Source organism: Antechinus flavipes, chromosome 6 (assembly GCF_016432865.1).
Source record: "Antechinus flavipes isolate AdamAnt ecotype Samford, QLD, Australia chromosome 6, AdamAnt_v2, whole genome shotgun sequence".
NCBI lineage: Eukaryota > Metazoa > Chordata > Mammalia > Dasyuromorphia > Dasyuridae > Antechinus > Antechinus flavipes.
This window is the reverse complement of record NC_067403.1, coordinates 241,186,745-241,205,381: the sequence shown is the minus strand read 5'-3', so window position 1 is coordinate 241,205,381 and position 18,637 is coordinate 241,186,745. Positions and strand designations below refer to the sequence as shown.

The 18,637-nt window shown below is 55.3% G+C and overlaps 2 protein-coding genes across 3 annotated transcripts; one reads left to right on the top strand and one right to left on the bottom strand.

The window, feature by feature from the left end:
- Positions 1 to 4,945, top strand: ACP2 (acid phosphatase 2, lysosomal). Of its 2 annotated transcripts, XM_051967240.1 has the most exons (11): positions 1 to 176; positions 779 to 874; positions 1,184 to 1,270; positions 2,072 to 2,224; positions 2,312 to 2,410; positions 2,495 to 2,584; positions 2,967 to 3,099; positions 3,721 to 3,803; positions 3,913 to 4,019; positions 4,099 to 4,274; positions 4,353 to 4,945. In XM_051967240.1, the coding sequence occupies exons 1-11, from the start codon at positions 27 to 29 to the stop codon at positions 4,484 to 4,486; spliced, it is 1,308 nt and encodes a 435-aa protein (XP_051823200.1). In that variant the 5' UTR covers positions 1 to 26; the 3' UTR covers positions 4,487 to 4,945. The 2 variants fall into 2 exon arrangements, with proteins under 2 accessions (XP_051823200.1, XP_051823201.1); XM_051967241.1 differs by lacking the exons at positions 1 to 176; positions 779 to 874; positions 1,184 to 1,270 and adding an exon at positions 1,303 to 1,875 and having other exon boundaries at positions 1,927 to 2,224.
- Positions 4,946 to 5,020: 75 nt separating this feature from the next.
- On the bottom strand, positions 5,021 to 16,954 carry DDB2 (damage specific DNA binding protein 2). The gene is made up of 10 exons (XM_051967239.1): positions 16,491 to 16,954; positions 12,577 to 12,710; positions 11,970 to 12,161; positions 8,625 to 8,770; positions 7,627 to 7,726; positions 7,362 to 7,539; positions 7,013 to 7,155; positions 5,717 to 5,881; positions 5,557 to 5,602; positions 5,021 to 5,347 (listed from the first exon to the last, which is right to left on the bottom strand). The coding sequence occupies exons 1-10, from the start codon at positions 16,606 to 16,608 to the stop codon at positions 5,205 to 5,207; spliced, it is 1,365 nt and encodes a 454-aa protein (XP_051823199.1). The 5' UTR covers positions 16,609 to 16,954; the 3' UTR covers positions 5,021 to 5,204.
- Between the last annotated feature and the right edge of the window lie 1,683 nt (positions 16,955 to 18,637).

Genomic DNA, 18,637 nt, shown 5'->3' with positions numbered 1-18,637 from the left:
CCTCTCAGTAGGCGGCGGCGGCGGCGATGGCAGGTGGACGGTCCGGCAGCCGCTGCCGCTGCCGCTGGGGAACGCCGCTGCCGCTGCTCGTGGGCAGGGGTCTGGGCCTGGGCTTCCTGCTGCTGCTGTCGCTGGTGCCGCCCGCGCAGACCCGGAGCCTCCGCTTCGTGATTTTGGTGCTGAAGATGGGGAGCAGAGACACGGGGTCTACGCAGGGTCAAGGGGCGGGGGCGAGGGGGCCGGGAAAAGCCGGGGGGAGCCAGGCCCGGGCGGGACGGAGGCCTTGGGGAGTCTGGTTCGAGGGGAGGGGCTCCTGGGCATCTTAGGGTCTGAGGAGGGGGGTCTGCGCTAGGGAGAGGGGGAGGAATCTAGCGACTGTTGGGGGCAGGGGGCTTCAGCATGCTGGACAGAGACCTCTGGGTAAGGAAGTCGGTTCTCTTTGGGGGCAGGGGTCTGTGCATCAGGAGGGAGGATCGATGTTGGGAGAAAGAGAGAGAGCCGTGTTGCGATGGGGGAGGGGCAGTCGAGGGAAGAGGTTTGGGGTATTTCTGCTTTGAAGAGTGCCCACCACCTTGACCTTTCCCCTTTTTGCACCTCCCCTTCCCCCAGACGCTCAGTGTCCCCTCACTGACGCTGTGGGGGGCCCTGAGGTTTACAAGGTCAGGATTTGGACTTGGGGTGAATGGGATTGGGCTTTGAATGTGTGGCTGGACTTGGGTAAACAGGCAGTAAGGGGGTGCTCAGAACCCTCTGGGTGAGCAGGTGCTCCCTTCCTCAGCTGTACCGCCACGGAGATCGGTCCCCCGTCAAGGCCTATCCTAAGGACCCCTACCAGGAGAGCGAATGGCCCCAAGGCTTCGGCCAGCTCACCAAGGTTTGTGGGGTGCTCCCGCCCAGGACTGGGACCCTCGGAGTTTGCTTTATTGATGCTTTGATAACGGTTGTCAATTTCTTGTGTGATCCTAAGTATTTTATTTAATGCGCTCAAGTATTTTGGGGGAGGGCCCGGCCTGGGCACAGAGCTGCTGAGGAAGCCTTGTCCTCGGGCTCCCTGCAGTCCTCCTGACCTGGCCGCATTCCGTGCCTGGCTGGAGCCAGGTGTGGCTCACCTGGGAATGCTGGTCCTCGGGGCCTGAAAGTGCTGGGCTCTGTGGCTTTACCCACCCTCGGGTCTGCCCTGCAGGAGGGGATGCTCCAGCACTGGGAGCTGGGCCAGGCTTTACGGGAGCGCTACTGGGGCTTCCTCAACGCCTCCTACCACCGGCAAGAGGTGAGCCTGGGGACCCAGAGAGGGTGGTTCTGGGAGAGGGCCGGTGCCTCCCTTTGCCTGGCCCCACCTGGGGGAACACGAGGCTCCCTGCTGGTTTCTGCCCTTGTGGGGAGAGACATCTGCCTGCAGGCCCCAGATCCACCTGAGTGGCCCTCCCGAGGGCTCCTCCCCCCACGCCCTGGCCCAGCTGGTGGTTGGGACTTGCGGCTAAGTGAACCAGCTGGGCTGGAGCTGTCCTAGAAGCGTGGGTGCAGTTGTCCCTGGGCTGCGAGGACGGCAGGTTCTCCTGTCTCACTGCCCCGGGCCCAGGCTCGGGCTGCTAGGAGGCCCTGGGAGGCCCCGCTCTTTGCCATCTCACTGTCCTGGGAGGCCCTGCTCTCTCTCTCTGTCCTGGGAGGCCCCGCTCTTTCTGTCCTGGGAGGTCCTGCTCTCTCTCTCTGTCCTGGGAGACCCTGGACCACTGGGAGGCCCCGCTCTTTGCCATCTCTCTGTCCTGGGAGGTCCCGCGCTCTCTCTCTGTCCTGGGAGACCCCGGACCACTGGGAGGCCCTGCTCTTTGCCATCTCGCTGTCCTGGGAGGCCCTGCTCTCTCTCTGTCCTGGGAGGTCCCGGATCGCCGGGAAGCCCCGCTCTTTGCCATCTCTCTGTCCTGGGAGGCCCCGGATCGCCGGGAGGCCCCGCTCTTTGCCATCTCTCTGTCCTGGGAGGCCCCGGATCGCCGGGAGGCCCCGCTCTTTGCCATCTCTCTGTCCTGGGAGGCCCGGGCCGCCCGGCCGAGGTTGGCCCACTTGTCTCCCGCAGGTTTACATCCGGAGCACAGACTTTGACCGCACCCTCATGAGTGCCGAGGCCAACCTGGCCGGACTCTTCCCGGTGGAGGGGGCGCAGGCCTTCCATCCGAACATCACGTGGCAGCCCATCCCTGTGCACACGGTCCCGGAGGCCCAGGACAAGGTGAGGCGGGCGGCCCTCCTCCCCTGGGCGCCCTCCTCCGGGGCTCACCAATCACTGATCCTTTTGCCCGGCTCTTTCTGGCCACAGCTGCTCAAGTTCCCCCTGGGCCCGTGTCCTCGGTTCGAGCAGCTACAGAATGAGACTCGCCAGACCCCCGAATACCAAAATGAAACCGCCCGCAATGCTGTAAGTGGGGGGCCGGGGGGATCGGGGCAGGACGCAGAGCCCGCAGGAAACGGGCTCGTTACCACGGCTGGTTTGCCTTCACAGCTGTTTCTGGAGATGGTGGCTAATGAGACGGGAGTCCCCGACCTGACGCTGGAGACGGCCTGGAACATCTATGACACTCTCTTCTGTGAGGTGCGGGCCGCGAACCCCCCCTCTCCCCCTCGGGACCCTTCAGGCCAGGTGCTGGGGCCAGGGGAGGACCTCCCATCCAGGGCTGAGTCATCTGAGGGGAGCTTCCCCTCCCAGGGCCGCGGGAGAGCCCCAGCATGGGAAATGGTTTCCTAACCGTCAGCACTTCTCCAGGACTCATTCTGCTGACTCAGAAGGCCCAGGGAGCCTTCCTCTCTTTGTCTGCCCCCTTCCCAGACATGCTGGCAACCCCTGGGCCCCCCACCTCCTCTCTTCCCCTTCCCTCGCACCCTCCCGAGGGCACTTGCACACACAAGCATTTGCCACTTGGGGAGCTCTGGGCCCCCCAGCCTTCCTGACACTAAGCTGCCCATACATTGTACAGCAAACCCACAAACTGCCCCTGCCACCCTGGGCCTCGCCCCAGACCATGCAGCGCCTTCGGCAGCTCAAGGACCTCAGCTTCCGATTCCTTTTTGGGATGTACCGGCCCACAGAGAAGGCCCGGCTCCAGGGGGGTGAGTGACAAGGGCGGTCCGCTGCTCCCCGCTCAGAGCCCCCAGAGTGCCCCCGGTGTTTCAGGTGTCTGTGACTAGACTCCATCCGCCACCACCCGGCTCTGCCAGAGCCCTCCATGAGTCCCATCTTCCCCAGGCCAGCGGCTGATCTTTCCCGCCCATGTTGTTCTCTGGAGAGCTCCCTAGTTAGAGTCACTTCTGCCTTTCCGCTGCCCGCCTGACCCCCTTGGCGGTTTCTCAGCAGTCACTGGGGATCTTTGCCCTCACCTTCTCCACTTCATTTTGCTGATAAGAAAACTGAGGCAAACAGGGTGAAATGGCTTGCCCGGGGTCCCTAGTAAGAGTCTGAGGCCGAATCTGAAAGATGAGTGGAGTCAGCTCCACTGGGCCACCAGCCTCCCTCAGAGCCTTCGATTATCCCAGACAGCTGGCAGGACGCCCTGGGAGGGCGGGCCCTGGTTCTGACGGTTCTCAGGGACTCTGAGTTGGGCTGGTGGTCACCCTGAAGTCCGTTTTGCCTCCTGAGATCATGAGCTCCAGATGAAGCTCTTCCATGGGGTGAGGAGGAGGATGCTCGGACAGCTGCCACCGGCCCCCCAACGTCTCCCCCATTTCCTTCAGGGGTCCTCCTGGCCGAGATCCGGAAGAACCTGACGTGGGCATCCTCGGCCGCCCAGCATCCGAAGCTGCTGGTCTATTCAGCGGTGAGTCGCGGCCACGCACCCCCGGCCTCCCCAGTCCCTGGGTGGGCAGCAGGGACGCGGAGGGAAGGGCCCTGGGGCCGGCAGGGACGTGGCGGCTCTCTCGTTGCAGCACGACACCACGCTGGTGGCCCTGCAGATGGCCCTGGACGTCTACAATGGCGAGCAGGCTCCCTACGCCTCCTGCCACATGTTCGAACTTTACCAGGAAGATGATGGGTGAGTTGGGGTGGCTTCCCCTGGGCAGAGGTGGGGGCGGGACCCCAGCACGCAGGCTCAGCTTTCCTGCCGCCCCCAGGAACTTCTCGGTGGAGATGTACTTCCGGAACGACAGCGCCGAAGCTCCCTGGCCCCTGGCCCTGCCCGGGTGCTCCCAGAGCTGCCCCCTCCCAGACTTCTTGCGCCTCACTCTGCCCCTCGTGCCCGAGGACTGGGACCGGGAGTGCCAGGTGACGGGCAGCCTGGCGGACACAGGTGAGCCCAGGACCACTCTGCCATCCAGCCGGCCCAGGCCCTCCTCCTTTCCTGACGCTCTCCTTTCTCCATCCCCAGAGGTGATTGTGGCCCTGGCCGTGTGCGGCTCCATCCTCTTCCTGCTCATCCTGCTGCTGCTCACGGTCCTCTTCCGGATGCAGGCCCAGCCTCCGGGGTACCGCCACGTGGCTGATGGGGAAGACCACGCCTGACAACCACTGGGCCTCCTCCCTCCAGCTTCGGGGAGGAGGTGGGCTGGGCCCTGGCCCCCACCCCCCTCCACTCGATAGGCAGGAGCGCCCTCAGATTATGGCCCGGCTAGGGAGGCCGGACCCCCCTCATCCAGCAGCTGCGCCTTTGCTGCCTCCTCCCTCCCGGCTCGGGGGGACAGAGCACGGGCGCTTCATGCTGGGTAAGTACCTAGCCAGAGAATGGGGCCTTGCTGCGCCAGGGCAGGATGCTCCATCTCTCCCACTACCCCCAGGCCTAGCATAGCCAGGTCACTGAGTCAGAAGCCTCGGGGTCAACTGCTGCTGCCCCCCCCACATCCTGAGCTGGCTTGAAGAATGTACATAAAGGGGTGGGGGGTCCCCACAAGCCCCTGGCAAGCGCAGGTCGTGAGCTGGACAGCCCTGGGCTGCGGCCCGGGGGAATGAAAATGTTGAACTCTTGGTGGCATTTCTTGTGTTTTTGTGGGGAGACAAGCGGCCTCTCCTTCCGCCGGGCTGCGGCCAAAGAACTCAGACTTCCAAAGTGGATAGAACTTTATTAATAGTGAGATAACCCAAATTAAACTTCCAGCCCCCTAGCCAGACTCAGGGGAAGAGCCCTCCAGGCATCCAGGGCAAAGGGCCTTGGCCTGAGGGGGCCCCGGGGCCTTCTCTGGTGCTTACATGCTCTTCTGGGCCCAGGTCCTGCCGCCTCCGCTGGCTAGTTTTGGCCCGGTCGGTTCCGAGGGGAGGGCTGGTGAACCGAGCGGCCCCTCCCCAGGCCGTGCTCATTCATTGCCTTCATCAGCCCCTCCTGCTTCCTGCGCACAACCTCCTGGGGGCTCCAGATGAGAATGTTGTAACCTGGGACAGGCGGGAAGCGCTCACTGCTCTCTGCCCCCCAGGGCCCTGGGACTGGCCCCCGGGAAGCTTAAGGGTCCTGAGGTCAGGTGAGATCGGTGACAGAAACTGGCCAGCAGCACGTCCAGTGGCTATTTCTGGACAGACCAAGGCGGGGAGCTCAGGCCGGCAACTGCTGTCACTGAGCTGGGACAGGAGACCTTTGTACTCACCCATCGCAGAGGCCAGGGTGTCCCCGATGGGATTAAACTTGTTTAGCTGCGAGGGCGACAAGAAGAGTAGAGTGTGAGAGAAGGGAAGCTGCTGGGGGCCTCTGGGTCCAAGCCCCAGGACAGTCTCCACACCCCATTTCCAACAAAACCCGGACCTCACCGAGATGATGCCGGAGCAGTCTGGGTCATAAAGCTGGCACGCCATCTTCCCTGAGTTTCCATCAAATACATCGATCGTCCGAGGCTCATGAGGGGTGAATCCTGCAAAGTTGGGGTCTGGATAGCGGCCCACCACGATGAGGTCAAAACGAGGATGCCATGTTGCCTGGGAGAGGAGGACAGGTGGTGATGGGAGGGCCCAGAATGCTGGACCCTCAGCGGGCCTGGCAGCCAGGTGGTTTGATGGGGAGAAGACAGAGGTGCCGGAAGGGCCAAGGAGAGGGGTAGGGCGAAGTGGAGTGAGCCTCGGACGAGGCACTCTGCCAGGCTGCTTTGCCAGCTGTGGGCCCCCTCCCTCTGCTGTGAGTTGGTGTGGAAGTGGGTGTGTACAAACTGATTTAGTCCAACCACTAGGAAAGGTCTGGAGGCGGGGCAGGGGAGCACAGGCAAACCTGTAGTACGGATCGATGTTCACGATCACCTAAAACAAAGCTGAAATCTAGAATTAGGGGGGATCGAGAGTCCCCGTACAAGCAAAGACTCATGAAGTCTAGTGAGGGTGCCTGGAAAGGCAGGGATGAGGTAGGCCGAAAACAGGAAGACGTCACAAATCCTCCTTTTGAAAAGGAGAAGTGGCGCGTGTGATGCTGGGAGCAGGTCGCCTGCTCTGGGCGGGTCTGCTTGCCAGAGTGGCCCGCACAAGCCCGGGAGCACACAAGCCATGTGGCCCAAGGGCCCGGAGATACCTCCATGAAGCTTAGATTTGGCCCGAATCAAAGGGTACAAGGCAATCCACAAACTGCTCCAGAGGGGCTCTCAATGGCGTGAAGAAGAGCAGAAGGCCTGGCTTGGCACAGGGGTCTCGGTGAGCAAAAGGCCAAGCTCATGTTTCTGAGAAAATCCTGCCAAGGATCGGGGGGGGCCAAGAGAGGCTACCCAGAACTCTCATGCTGGGCATCTGGGAACCCAGGAGGAACCGGTGCCAGGCATGGGGCTGGGCTAAGCAACTGTGCAGGGAGACCGCAAACTTCCTTTTAGATGGCGCAAGATTGTTGGGAAGAGCCACATACGGAGGGCGGGACTGAGAAGAACAGTACCTGAGCAGTCACTGGAACCAGGTGAGGGAGCTCTGAGACAATCCTGAGAGAGGCCCCCCGGAGAAAACAAGGAGGGACAGGAGCGTGGCTGCCCAAGGAAAGGGTTCTGGAAGATGACCTTGGCCGATGTTGGAAGGACAGTTCTGACCAGAACCTTGCCATGAGGTCGATTCCTGAGCCAAAGGCCTCCTGCTACTCACCTTGATGGGCGTGAGGTGCTGGAAGTGGCGATGCGGGTGAGCAATGAGATGCTGGGGACATGCCCAGTGGGAGGCAGAATACACCCGGATCTCACTGTGCTGGTCTGTGGTCAGGAGTTTGGTCCCGTCTGGACTGAAATAAGCTGGACAAATAGAAGTCCCCTCAGTGCCGGGCCTGGGTACCCTCAGATTGGCTCTCTCCCACCCTCTGCTCGGTACCCAAGTGAAAATTGTGCAGGAGCACTCTGGGAAGCTCATCTCATGCCGCTGAATTCAAGAGCCCCTGAGAATGGCTCGCTATCATCCCCGCAGAATGGGAGTGGACCCAGCTCCCTCCCTCCCCTCACACCTGCACTGACAGCACGCTCATGAGGCATCCAGTGGAGGAAGGACGACTTCCCTCTGATCTGGCGCAGGTCCCAGATTTTCACTGTCTGGTCCACCGAGGCTGTGGCCAGCAGCCAGTCACAGAGAGGATTCAAAGACACATGGGTCACCTTCTTTTTGTGGAGCCTGAGATTCCAGATCTGCAGAGAAAAAGGGCTCAATTCAAGTGGCAGGCGCTAAGGATGGAAGAGGGAGGGAGCCGGCGTTCTGAGTTCCAGGGAACAAACCTCTTTGCCGTCCATGTTCAGCAAGATCACATTGCCCATACTATCTCCGGTGGCCACCACACGACTTTTGACAGACACGTCCACACTGGTGTACCAGTAGCTGGAGGAGAAATGGGATCATGTTCCTTCCCCACGTGCTTCCCCACAGCCCTGCCACTGAGACTGGGATGTGGCAGATGGGTCAGAACTGAGCATGTGATGCTGCCGCGGATGCTGGGACCTGGAGGCAGCTCACTACCCTCCATACACCCAGTGGCAGAAGGAAAGGCAAGAGGAGAAGCCTCCAACTGGGGACTCTCAGAGACTCAGAAGACAGAGAGCCTGGAGCCCCCCACCTGCCTCTTGGCTCCTCCAAGAAACAGGAAAAGAGAGAGCTTGTCGCTCTGCTCGGGCTGCCTCAGACCTTTGGGGCTAGGCTATGGGTCACTGCTCCCAGTCTGCCAGGCGGCTGAGAGTCACAGTGGGACCTGAGGCCGGTGGCTGCAGCCCTGACCTGACCACCCATCGGGCAATAATCCATGATGGGGAGTGACCTCGAGAACTCCTCCCTCCCATAAACCGACACCACACACAGGCCCTGGTCTAGCTTCCTGCCTCCGAGAGACACAGGTGCTCCATGCCCAAGGACTTTTGCTGGACGGACCAGAAAGGTAGGCCCCAGGCGTAGGCCTCAAACGTCCAGGGCTAGGCTCCACTCGCTCTTTCTGAGTCAGACAGGCAGTCCAGCCGGCCGCCTCCCTGAGTCACATTGAGAGGAATGGGGATGTCTCCAGGGAGGAGCAAGTTTCCAGCCATTTCCTCTGGAACAACCCACACTACCAAGCAAAGGCTTGCCACTCAGTCCTGGTCCCTGAAGGGACCCCTCACGCTGGAAGGACTAAAAGACACCAAAGCAAGAAAATGGCCATAGCTTTTTCTATGCCCCAGAGGAAGGGAAAGGAGAGGGGGTGCTCCTTTGGATCTCGGAAGCCCCTCTGCCTTGATAGGCGGCCGCTTACTCCCAGGTGTTTGTGCTCGTAAAGACGGTAATCGTGTTGCCCAGGAAGTCCTTGAGGCTGGTGGTACCCGCCACTGAGGAAATGAACAGCTGGTTGGTATTGAGAGGGTTGAACTTCATGCTTGTGATGCTGCCTCCAGCTCCAATCTGAAAGGAGAAAATCACAAGGAGCTCCTGAGCCACTTCTTGCCTCCAGAAAAGCCAGCGGGCCCCAAGGTCCAGTCAACACCAGCAGAGGCTCCAAGTTCACAGGCCAAGGAAGTTCAGAGTAGGGCTGGCTTCAGGAGCTACGGCTGGAAGGATGGGGATGAGTCTCCTGGATCTTCCATTGAGCCTTTCTCCTCTTCCCAGCCTTCCCCAGGCTGCTGCCCAGCTGCCCAGTCCAACTCAGCCCCTTCAAGAACTGCTCACCTGGCACCCTCACACTACATTCAATCAATTCCAGTCCTGGCCTGGCTAGCACGCCAGGAATCTGCTGCCTCTCGGATATGAGGCAGACTGGGATCTTGCCCCTCCTTGTCAGGAGGGCCTATGGGGGGCAGAGCCTAGAGTGGCGGTATGAAACTCAAAAAGAAATCACAGCTGGCAGCATATGGACTTGGAAAACCACAAAACATAATCCATGTTGTCTTTTTGTTTGGTTAAACATTTCCTGATTCCATTTGAATCTGGTTCAGGGAGTTTGGCTGGACTGGGCCGGAGCACTATGACACCCTAGGCTAGGCCCGGCTCCCTTAATCGCTAGTCACCCAGCCTCGGGCAGAGGCAGCCTGAGTCAGTTTCCTCCTCTGCCCAGCTTGTGCTTGTGCCAACCAAAGGAGCGAGGGCCTGGGTGGGAAGAGCAAAGCCTTTGTAAACAGTGGGCACTGTTAGGATCTTCTGCCTCTCCTGGCCAGGGACCTGGGTTAGTAGCCAGCTCCCACAGGGCCACATCAGACTGATCATCTGCTTAGGAGATCAAAGAATTGGAGGGAAAAAAGAACAAGCATTTCTCAAACACCTATTGGGGGCAACCACCGGGCTAAGCACTCTAGGTAGCATATCCTTGCCAGCAACCCTGTGAAAGAGGTACTATTATTACCCCACGTAATGGAGGAGCAATCAGAGGCAGAACGAGGTTAACTGCCATAGCTAAGATAGGCTGAGATCAACCCAAAAGTTGGGTCTGCCCAAGTCCAAGCCCGGAGCCCTGTCAAACACTGGGGCTCCCCCACGGTGGGACGATCTGCCACAACTCTGGTGGTACCTGTCCCCAGCTTAGGGCCTTAAGGAGAGCTGCTGCTCTCAGGACACCTCAGAAGAGAAAGTCCACAGCACCGGGGCCAGTTCCCTGAAGTACAACTTTCAGAAGCTGTGTGCTCACTGGGAGGGAGATGTGTCTCCTGGCCCCCTAAAACTGAGTACAGGGGGGTTTTGGAGAAAGAGAAGCAGGGTCCAAGAGAGACAGGAGAAAGAAAAGATGCAAATCCCCAGTCTCACCCAGGCAGAGAAGCCACCTCCCAACAGGTCCCTTGATTACTAGGGCCTCTACCTCTAGAAACTGCTAAGTTCAAACTCCCCAGGTGAGATCTAAGGTGAGATCTGAGATCATTTTCTTCTCCACTGAGCTGAGATTTTATCTCCCAAAGAGCTTATTTACTCTTGGGTAACTTCCCTATGTCTATTTACAAAAACATTTGCCTAAATAGGACCTTGTTTGTACAGAAGTATTTAGTGAGAAAGAGCAACATTACAAAGTTAGCCAATTCCCCCTCCCCAGGGATCAAGAAAAGTGCTTTTATCCTGAACTCATTGAAGGTGGGGGTGTGCTGGTGCTTTTTTAGGGGTTCAGAATAAATGTTTCTTATGGGATGTGTAGTAGATGGAGCCCGGGGGCCAAATCCTCCATGAGGCTGACTGTGGCTTTCCTGACCCACCCTGGCTAAACTACTTCTTGGTTCCCTGGGTGCAGCCAAAGGTGGAAATCCTCCCTGGAGATGGGCCAGATCCTCCACCAAATATCTCCCCATGCCATAAGCAAGCCAAACGTCCTCCGTGAGACAGTCCATCGTGTAGAAGCCTGCCTGCTGAAGGTTTTCACAGTAATTCCCGACTGTTTCTTTGGAGAGAATAGGCTGGGGGTTTGGTTTTTTCCTGTTTTTACTAAGCACTGGAATTTTAGGTGTGGTTCTGGAGTTTCAAGGTGTTTTTGGTCTCTGGCTTGTCGCAGAGTCTTTTTCTAAGACTTGGTAGCTCAGGAGTGATTTCAAAACGAATTGTTCTAGGCTCTAGTCCCTACTCTAAAGTGGTGAGGGCTAGGGCTGGGACTGTGCCAGGAGGGGGAGGAGCATCCAGCTTCCCTCCCAGTCCTCTCCTGCCTTCAGGTCCAGCTTGGCTGGGATTACAAGTGCCTGCCACTCAAACATGGGCACAGGTGTCCAAATAAGGCCCAAGGGCCACCCAAAACTCTAGGTCAGCAGGAACCAGACTCAATGTTAACTAAGAAATGTTTAATAAAACAAAATACAGCACAGATAATGACAATTTGTGGTTTTCTAAGTTTTCTGTGGCCTACAGGGATTTGTTTCTATTAGAATTTGATACCTTAGTCCTAGGGGCATGGTGCTTGCTTTTAGGGATTTGGGAGAAAAAAAATACTTTCGCTGATTGCTAGGTAACAGCTTCCTCTCTCTGGCTTAGTACCAGAGCACCTAATCCTGATACCAAAAACTAGACAGTGAGGGAAGACTCCAAGGCTACAGGGCCTGGGAATCAAGGAGCGTGGGGAGATGGAGATGGACGGTGACCCGGAACTGTCTGGGTAGCACCAGGATTACGGTTCCAGGCCCGTCCTTCCTTTTTCTCTCCCTTCAGCTGCCCCTGCCCAATGTAGTCCTATAGTCTTAGACATGGGAAATTCCCTTTTATGACACTAGGAGGAGTCTGTTTTCTCCTTCAAGGCTCAGCCCCCGATCTACTGCCTGCCTGCCCAGTAGCCCTTGCTCTGAAGTCTTGTCTCTTCTTTCTAACAGGCAGATCCCAAGGGAGCCTAGCTTAGTTTTTCCCACATTAAAGTCATTCAAACATTCAGATCCTTTGTCTTTCGGGGGCTTCCCAAAGGATACCTGGCTTGATTTCCAGGAGCCATTGCAGATTTTTAAATACTAATGTCCCCAAATTAAGTTTGTCACCTCTGCCCTCCCAGGCACCTTCAGCATCGAATCTCTATTTGAGCAGGGGGTTTTCCCTCCAGCCCAACTGGCTCACCCATTTCTTAAGAAACCCACCCTAGTGCCTCACACATCAGAAAAGCCAAAGCACGGACCAAGTAAAAGACTCACATTCAAAATCAAGCCCAGGAACTCACCCCTTTAATGAAGTAGGTTTTATCCAGTACTTCATAGTCCCAAAGGATGATGTCTCCCCCCTTGGAGCCCACAGCCAGAGTGCTGGGGTGAGTTGGGTGCCATTCCAGGCAGGTTGTTCTCCGATCAAAGGGACTGGCGGTGCGGAAAAGTCGATAAGATCCCAAAGAGTGCAAAAAGACCTTCTGAAGACACTGGTGGCAGAGAGAAGGAGTGGGCTCAGACATTCACATCCACACCCAATTCCAAGCACCGCCCCCCCACAATTGCCCCTATCATGGCTGTCACCCCGCTGCTGAGCACGCAGAATTGATCTTCTCGGCTTCGAGACAGTGAATCACCTGGGATTACGACTGGGAAGATACTCCAACCAAGTCACCAGGCGGATCACCAATATGAGCCACAGCCCGTTACAGGTAGGCCACGGTTCTCCCCTCCCTGACTAAGAGACTGGTTACTTGGATCAGGGTAAAGTCAGAAAAATCTGACCCTGCCCTCAACATGCAACCACCTCATGCGGGCTACCCCCTAATTTGTCACCACAAGAGTAGCCAGGGCTGAAGGACCCTATTTCCACTCCCTTGAGTGCTCATTTTCAAGAGATCTCACCTGATGGAATGATGGCTGAGGAGCTCCCAGGATATGTTGGTGGAGAGCCCAAATGATGCTATAAGGGGATTCCCTTTGACCAATCAATGCACGCTGTTTCCAGCCTACCCCAGCAGCATCCCCTTTGCCAGAGCCTGCCAAGCAGAAGAGATAAGTGTTTCCCCCTTTTCCCCAACCTATCATCTTCCCCCAGTATAAGAAAAAGGAAGCGGACTTTGCTTCTGAAAGCAAGAAAAAAAAAAAAAAAAAAAAACAGGGAATGAGAGAAGCTGAAGAGATATGACCCCAGTTTTACAGTGGGCCAACATCACTTCTACCCACTGTGACCACACACTCACTACCTGTTGGGGCTGCTCCATATTACTCTTAACCTTAACCTAGTAAGTGGATATAGATAATAGGAAACACCCCACTTAGGGCAGCAATTCTGAATTAAAACCAAAGGATGATCAAATTGTGGATGTCTGAGACAGGGAAAATAAGGAATAGGAGTTGCCTTGTGGGATTTCTAAAATCGCTCTCAGGAAGCTCCCTGAGGTAATGGTGAGCTCCAAATGACAACTTTTAATCCGAGAAGGTGCATGATATCAAAGCTAAAAAGCACCCCCCCCCCTCCACACCAAGTGGCTTATTTCTAAGCACAGATGCCTGGAAGTTAGACCCTGAGGGAAATGTTTGTTAGTTTTAGTGCTTTCCATTCCAAAAGATCAATCTGACCCAAAGGTCATCATGGCCACAAATCACCATCGAAATTTTGGCAGCTATCAGCAGCTTGGGAGTTACTCCAGGGAGCCAAGTCCACTGTAATGTGCCACTGGGATGGTTCTAAACACTGCCATAAGCTCCAAGGCCACCATAGTCATAGTTCCATAAGACATAGGAAGTGTCTTACATATAATAAATGCTTAATTCTTGTCAGGTTGAATAGTGATCTGGAAGCAAATGGCTAGGAATTCGCCAGTTCTAAATCCCAGCGAGCCATCTGAAAATGATAGGGAATAACTGATATTCAGGCAGAACAGGAAAACCTATCAGTCATCATCCTTCCTAGAGGTCCTAAGGAATTGCATCAAAATTCCATGAAATCAAAGGGCTCTTAATGAAGAACGCTAAGCCATGGCCAATAACCCATTTGCTTCTACCAGTATTCAACAGAATAAAATTCCTGGCACAACATGGTATCGGGAAATGCCCAGGAGCTTTTTGAAAGGGAATGTAACCCGCCTCTTGGTTCAGCCAAGACCAGGCCTAGAAGAGAAGGTTGAAAAGAACTGCTAGAAGCACAGGCTCCCCCACCACCACCCAAAATGCATGTTCCCAAGCTGGTTTCTGGAAGAAGCTTTCCCTAGGACCACGGCAAGAGCTCCAGACCGGACATTCGAGGCTCAGGATTGGAACTGCAGCTGTGCTCAAGGTCCAGCTGACCCCTTCTTGGGCCTAGTTGGCCTAAATGACCTCTAAGCTATTCTCCTGCTCTGATGTTCTAAGTTGTCTTCCATTTCTCACAGGCCCCCTCCTTGTATCATTCCAGCTGTTTCCCATTCCCTCCCTTCCGGTCCTCACTGACCTCACCCTACCCCATGTGGTTCTCGGTCTGCTCCGCCTTGCTGTCCCAGCCCCGTCACTTGCTTTCATTTTGACATATTGTGACATCTCAGCTCTCCCACAAGACCCCCATAAGGCCTCCTCCAGTTCTCCCAACTCCCTCCTCTCCTGGAGGCCCCTTTCTGGCTCAGTCATCCCCCCCACTCCCCACTCAGCAACACTTCTTCTCCACCTAGGCTCTGGTAAAATCTTGAGTTCAGGAATCAGCTCACAGATGTCCTCTTCTCCCCTCCCCCCCTTGCCCTCATACTTATCAGGGATCAACCCGAACTCCCCATGCTCACCCCTTTGTGCTCAACCACACAGCAGGTCATGGCCACAATACACAATGCCCCAATTCCCCTTGGATGGCAGTGTGCCTTTTCATCTCTGCCTCTCCACTACACCTCTCCATCTTGATGCTGACTTCCAGTCACTCCACCCAGCTCTAGCCCCCTCCAGCCCCTTAGCCCTTCTCCCTCTTGTCCTCTTGCTGCTCCCACTATTTGCATTCTCTACTCCTACTCATAGGCTGAACAAACACCCTTGGAAATCACACAACTACACTGGCTGGGTGAGCTAAAACTTGCTTTCTAATCACATCTGGGGCCTCAGTGCTTCAGGGAAGCCCATTCTTCCCATTGCATCCCTATCTATACTAAATGTTACAAACCATCTCCCTCTACCTCCAGAGGACCTTGCCCTCCTACTTTACAGAGAAAAATAAAGATATGAGCTGATAACTTGAAGGAACAGCAGGGTCAAGGGAAAGATAAGTGGGGATGTGTGTCTATGGAAGAAGAGTAAAAAAGCAGTCCTTGCAGGAAAATAAGTAAATTCCTTCTCTTTTACATCTTATATTTTCTTCCCCTCTACACATTCTGTCTTTTCATGCTTAGAATTATATCCCTCCTCAACTCAAAAAAAACTTAATAAATGCTTGACTTCCTCCAAACTTCCTCATTTCTTTTGAGGTCCCAGCTTTTCTTTCACCCACCGATGACTGACTCACCCTTAGTCATCTGTGATTTGGTCCCTCAGCAGGTGCAAAGTTTAGCCTACTGTACACATAGATCATCTCTGGCACCTGTTTCCCTCCACACAAAACTATTACTACAATAGCCTCCTGTTATCTCTGAACCCAGTCCCTTTCTCTCATCCATCCTGTTCTATACATTTAAACTAAAATAACCTTCCTAATGCACAGGTCTGACCATGTCACTCTTTCCTCAGTAATATTCAAGACTCCCCTACTGGCTCTTCAAGACATAATACAAATTTTTCCAGTCCTTCACAACCTGGCTCTAATCTGTTTCTTTTTTTCTATTTAATATATTTTTTTCAATTACATGTAAAAACAATTTTTAACATGATTTTTTTTTTTAAATTGAGCTCTGAATCCCTCTCCCTCCCTTCCTAAATCAATAAGCAATCTGTTATTGGTTATACATGTGCAGTCATAGAAAATATTTCTATCAAGTCATTGCAACTTATCTTTCTAAACTCATGGCACTACTCCCCTTTCCCCACTCTACTCTAGCCCAGAGCTTCTTAAACTGTGGTTCTCAATCCCATGTTGGGGGAGGGGGAGTCTCCTAACTGAAAGTAGAAGTCACCAAATTGTGATTTATAATCAGTAAATGTTTGATTTGTAGGCCTATTTTACATAGACTCAGGATCAAGTAAAAATTTCTCAGGCAAAAAGGGGTCGTGAACGGAAGTTTAAGAAGCCCTGTTCTAGCCCAATGTGAGTTCACAAATAATACTGTCTCCTTTTGGCTTTGCAAGGTGTTCCCTCATTCCTGAGAATGTACGTATTCTCTCACAAAAACTTTCTAGATTTTTGGTCGCAAGATCCTTTAAAATTCGTTAAAAAAAAATTAAAAAAAAAAGGATTCCTTCCCTATAGGTTTTGTGGGTGTGTTACATTTATCTAAGTAGGATGGGCAGTTTGGCCTTCCTGCCGCTTTGGGGGGCCTCCCGGAATCCCCAGACTGAACGCTGCCCTCGTCCGGAGCGCAGCTCCATCTATAGGACGAGGGGGACTGACGGGAGACGGCCGGGACTTTGGGATGCCCCACGGTACCCCCGGGGGCAGGAAGTCCGCCCCCAAACCGCGGCTTCTCTCCCGGGTGGTCGGCCATCTACTCCGAGGCCCACGTGGTGCACGGCCTCCCCCGCCCGATAGACGGGAAGCACCCTGAGGGCAGGTAGGGACTGCCCGGAGGCAGCGCCCAGGGCCTCCCAGCCTCCCGCCCTTCCAGATCCCTTCCCCCAACACGAGTTGGGGTCGGCCCCGGGGCTGGGCAGGGAAGGAAGGTCTGCGATACCCCGGGCTGGCGGCCGGCCTCTGCGGCCGGTGGTCCGCACACACCGCCTCTTGGCCGTGGGAGGCTCCGGGGCTGGGGCGCTCCTCTTGCCGAGGCCCGCCGGACGCTTGGGGGCCATCCTGCCAAAGCTCGGAGGGCGAGAGGGGCCCTGAGCAGCGGGTATAGGCCGGGCCGGACCAGGCTCCGAGGACAGCCCTCAGCGCCGGCCACTCGACAGCAACCCGATTCACACGCGCCGCGCTCGAACTAGCTTCCGCCCTTGGTTCCGCCCCCTTCCTCCGGAGGCCCAGCCCTTTCCGGGGGAAAAAAAAAAAAAGCCGGCGAGCCGGAAAAGGCGAATGCCTAGGGGTGGGATTGGGATAAAAACAACCGCGGATGGCGCTTGCGCATTGCGCGCTCAGCCACCCATCTAGGCCAGGAATCAAGATGGTCGTCGACGCGTTTCGTTGGCGTTCTGAAGCCGCTTCAACCGCGCCCTTTGCCAGGCCTAAGGAAGACAACAACATCAGAAGCCAATCAGAACACCGACTCCTGCTCTGAGGCTTCTAATTGGTTAAAAATCCTTCTTCTGTTTGAGGATTGGCCAATTCGTCCAGCCGTTGCTGCGGAGGGCGGATTCAAGGAGAGGCGCCTCTCTGTTACCATAGTAACAGCGGCCGCGATCCTCGGTCTCTAGCACTGGCGGGACTCCTCACTTTTCCCCAGCGTACACCGCAGCTACTTCGGTTACACGTCGGAACCTCGGGGTCTTGAGTGTGGGAGCTTCTGGCCAGTAGCCTTGGGCTCCGTCCTGAGAGATGGGAGTCCGGGCAGGCTGAGAGGGAGGTCGCTGGGGAGAGCCCACCCCCATAAGCCTGGCGAGGCTCCTTGCATCCGGGACCTCTGCTGGGTTCCGCGTGTCCCCCTCCCCCCCAAAATTTACAGTCTTCCTGAAGACAGAAACCCAAAGTCTGTCCTTGACTCTCCCTGGGAAACCTTGGGCCAGGCGCTTCCCTGGTCCGGGCAAATCGAGACACGTGCACCAGACGTCCGTTTGGGTCCTGTCCAGCTCCACATCTTTGCTCCTCGAAGGCTAGTTTCCCTTTTGTCTTTTTACGGCCAGCACTAAGCACACAGAAGGTGCTTAATAAATGCTCGGGAGGCCGAGAGAGCCGGGGACTCGTAGGACTGTAAATTTAAAGCTGGCCCGACCTTGCAGGTCAGGACCCCCCCCCCCCCCCACACACACACACACAACACTCCCCACCCCCTCGCTCTCCAGCTACACGAGGGAGACAACTTGAAAATAAGTCTGTGCGAACAAGAGTTAGAGGGTCAAAGATAATCAATACGCCATAAAGCTTCCCTGCAGCCTTCTCCAGCCCTGCTGGGCCTGCGAGTGCGCTCCGAGGGAGAATGCTTCTCAGCCTGTTCCGTTCTTGGGCCGCCCAAACTCCCCCCAGAGGCTCCTCTCAATATTGTGGAGGCTTTTCTGGGGGTGGCTGGGGAGCAGGGTGATGTTAGGCACAAGTCTCCCCAGAGGCTGCTAGAGAGCCCCTACAAATGTCAGTCAGTGGGAGAGAGATTTCCAAATGGAGCCGAGCTCCTCAATGCCCCAGTATGCGCCACCTTTGGGTCCTCTGGGTTGGCTTGGCACCTTCTCTGTGCCCAGCGCTGGCAGGGATAGAAATACAGAACCTGAAAGAGCTACAGGTGGGAAAAAGCAAAATCAATTCCACAAATAATCATTTTGTAGTCAAAGCTAATGTGCTGAGGGAGCCTTTCATGTATTTGATCCTAAGGGTAACAGGAAGTGTTTGCAGCTCTTTGTTAGTGGGTGGTGGGTTGGAGAAGGTCCAATTTGAAGTGGTCCAATCTACACTTTAGAAAAATAACTTTAAACATGATCCTGGCATATGTTCTGAAAATAAAGTTTCAACAAAAATTAAAAAAGAAAATAAGTAAAAAACACTTTAACCCAGTTAGTATGTAAATAAAAAAACAATCTTTTTATTGTGCATAGGTGAAATAATCTGATAACCTGAAATTTTCACTTATTAAATTGTTTTATTAATGTATCATGACAGCCCCTTTCATGTTTTTGGTAGCATTGCCCAGTCATATATGTGTGTATTCTACATGAATGAATATATATATGTATGTATATA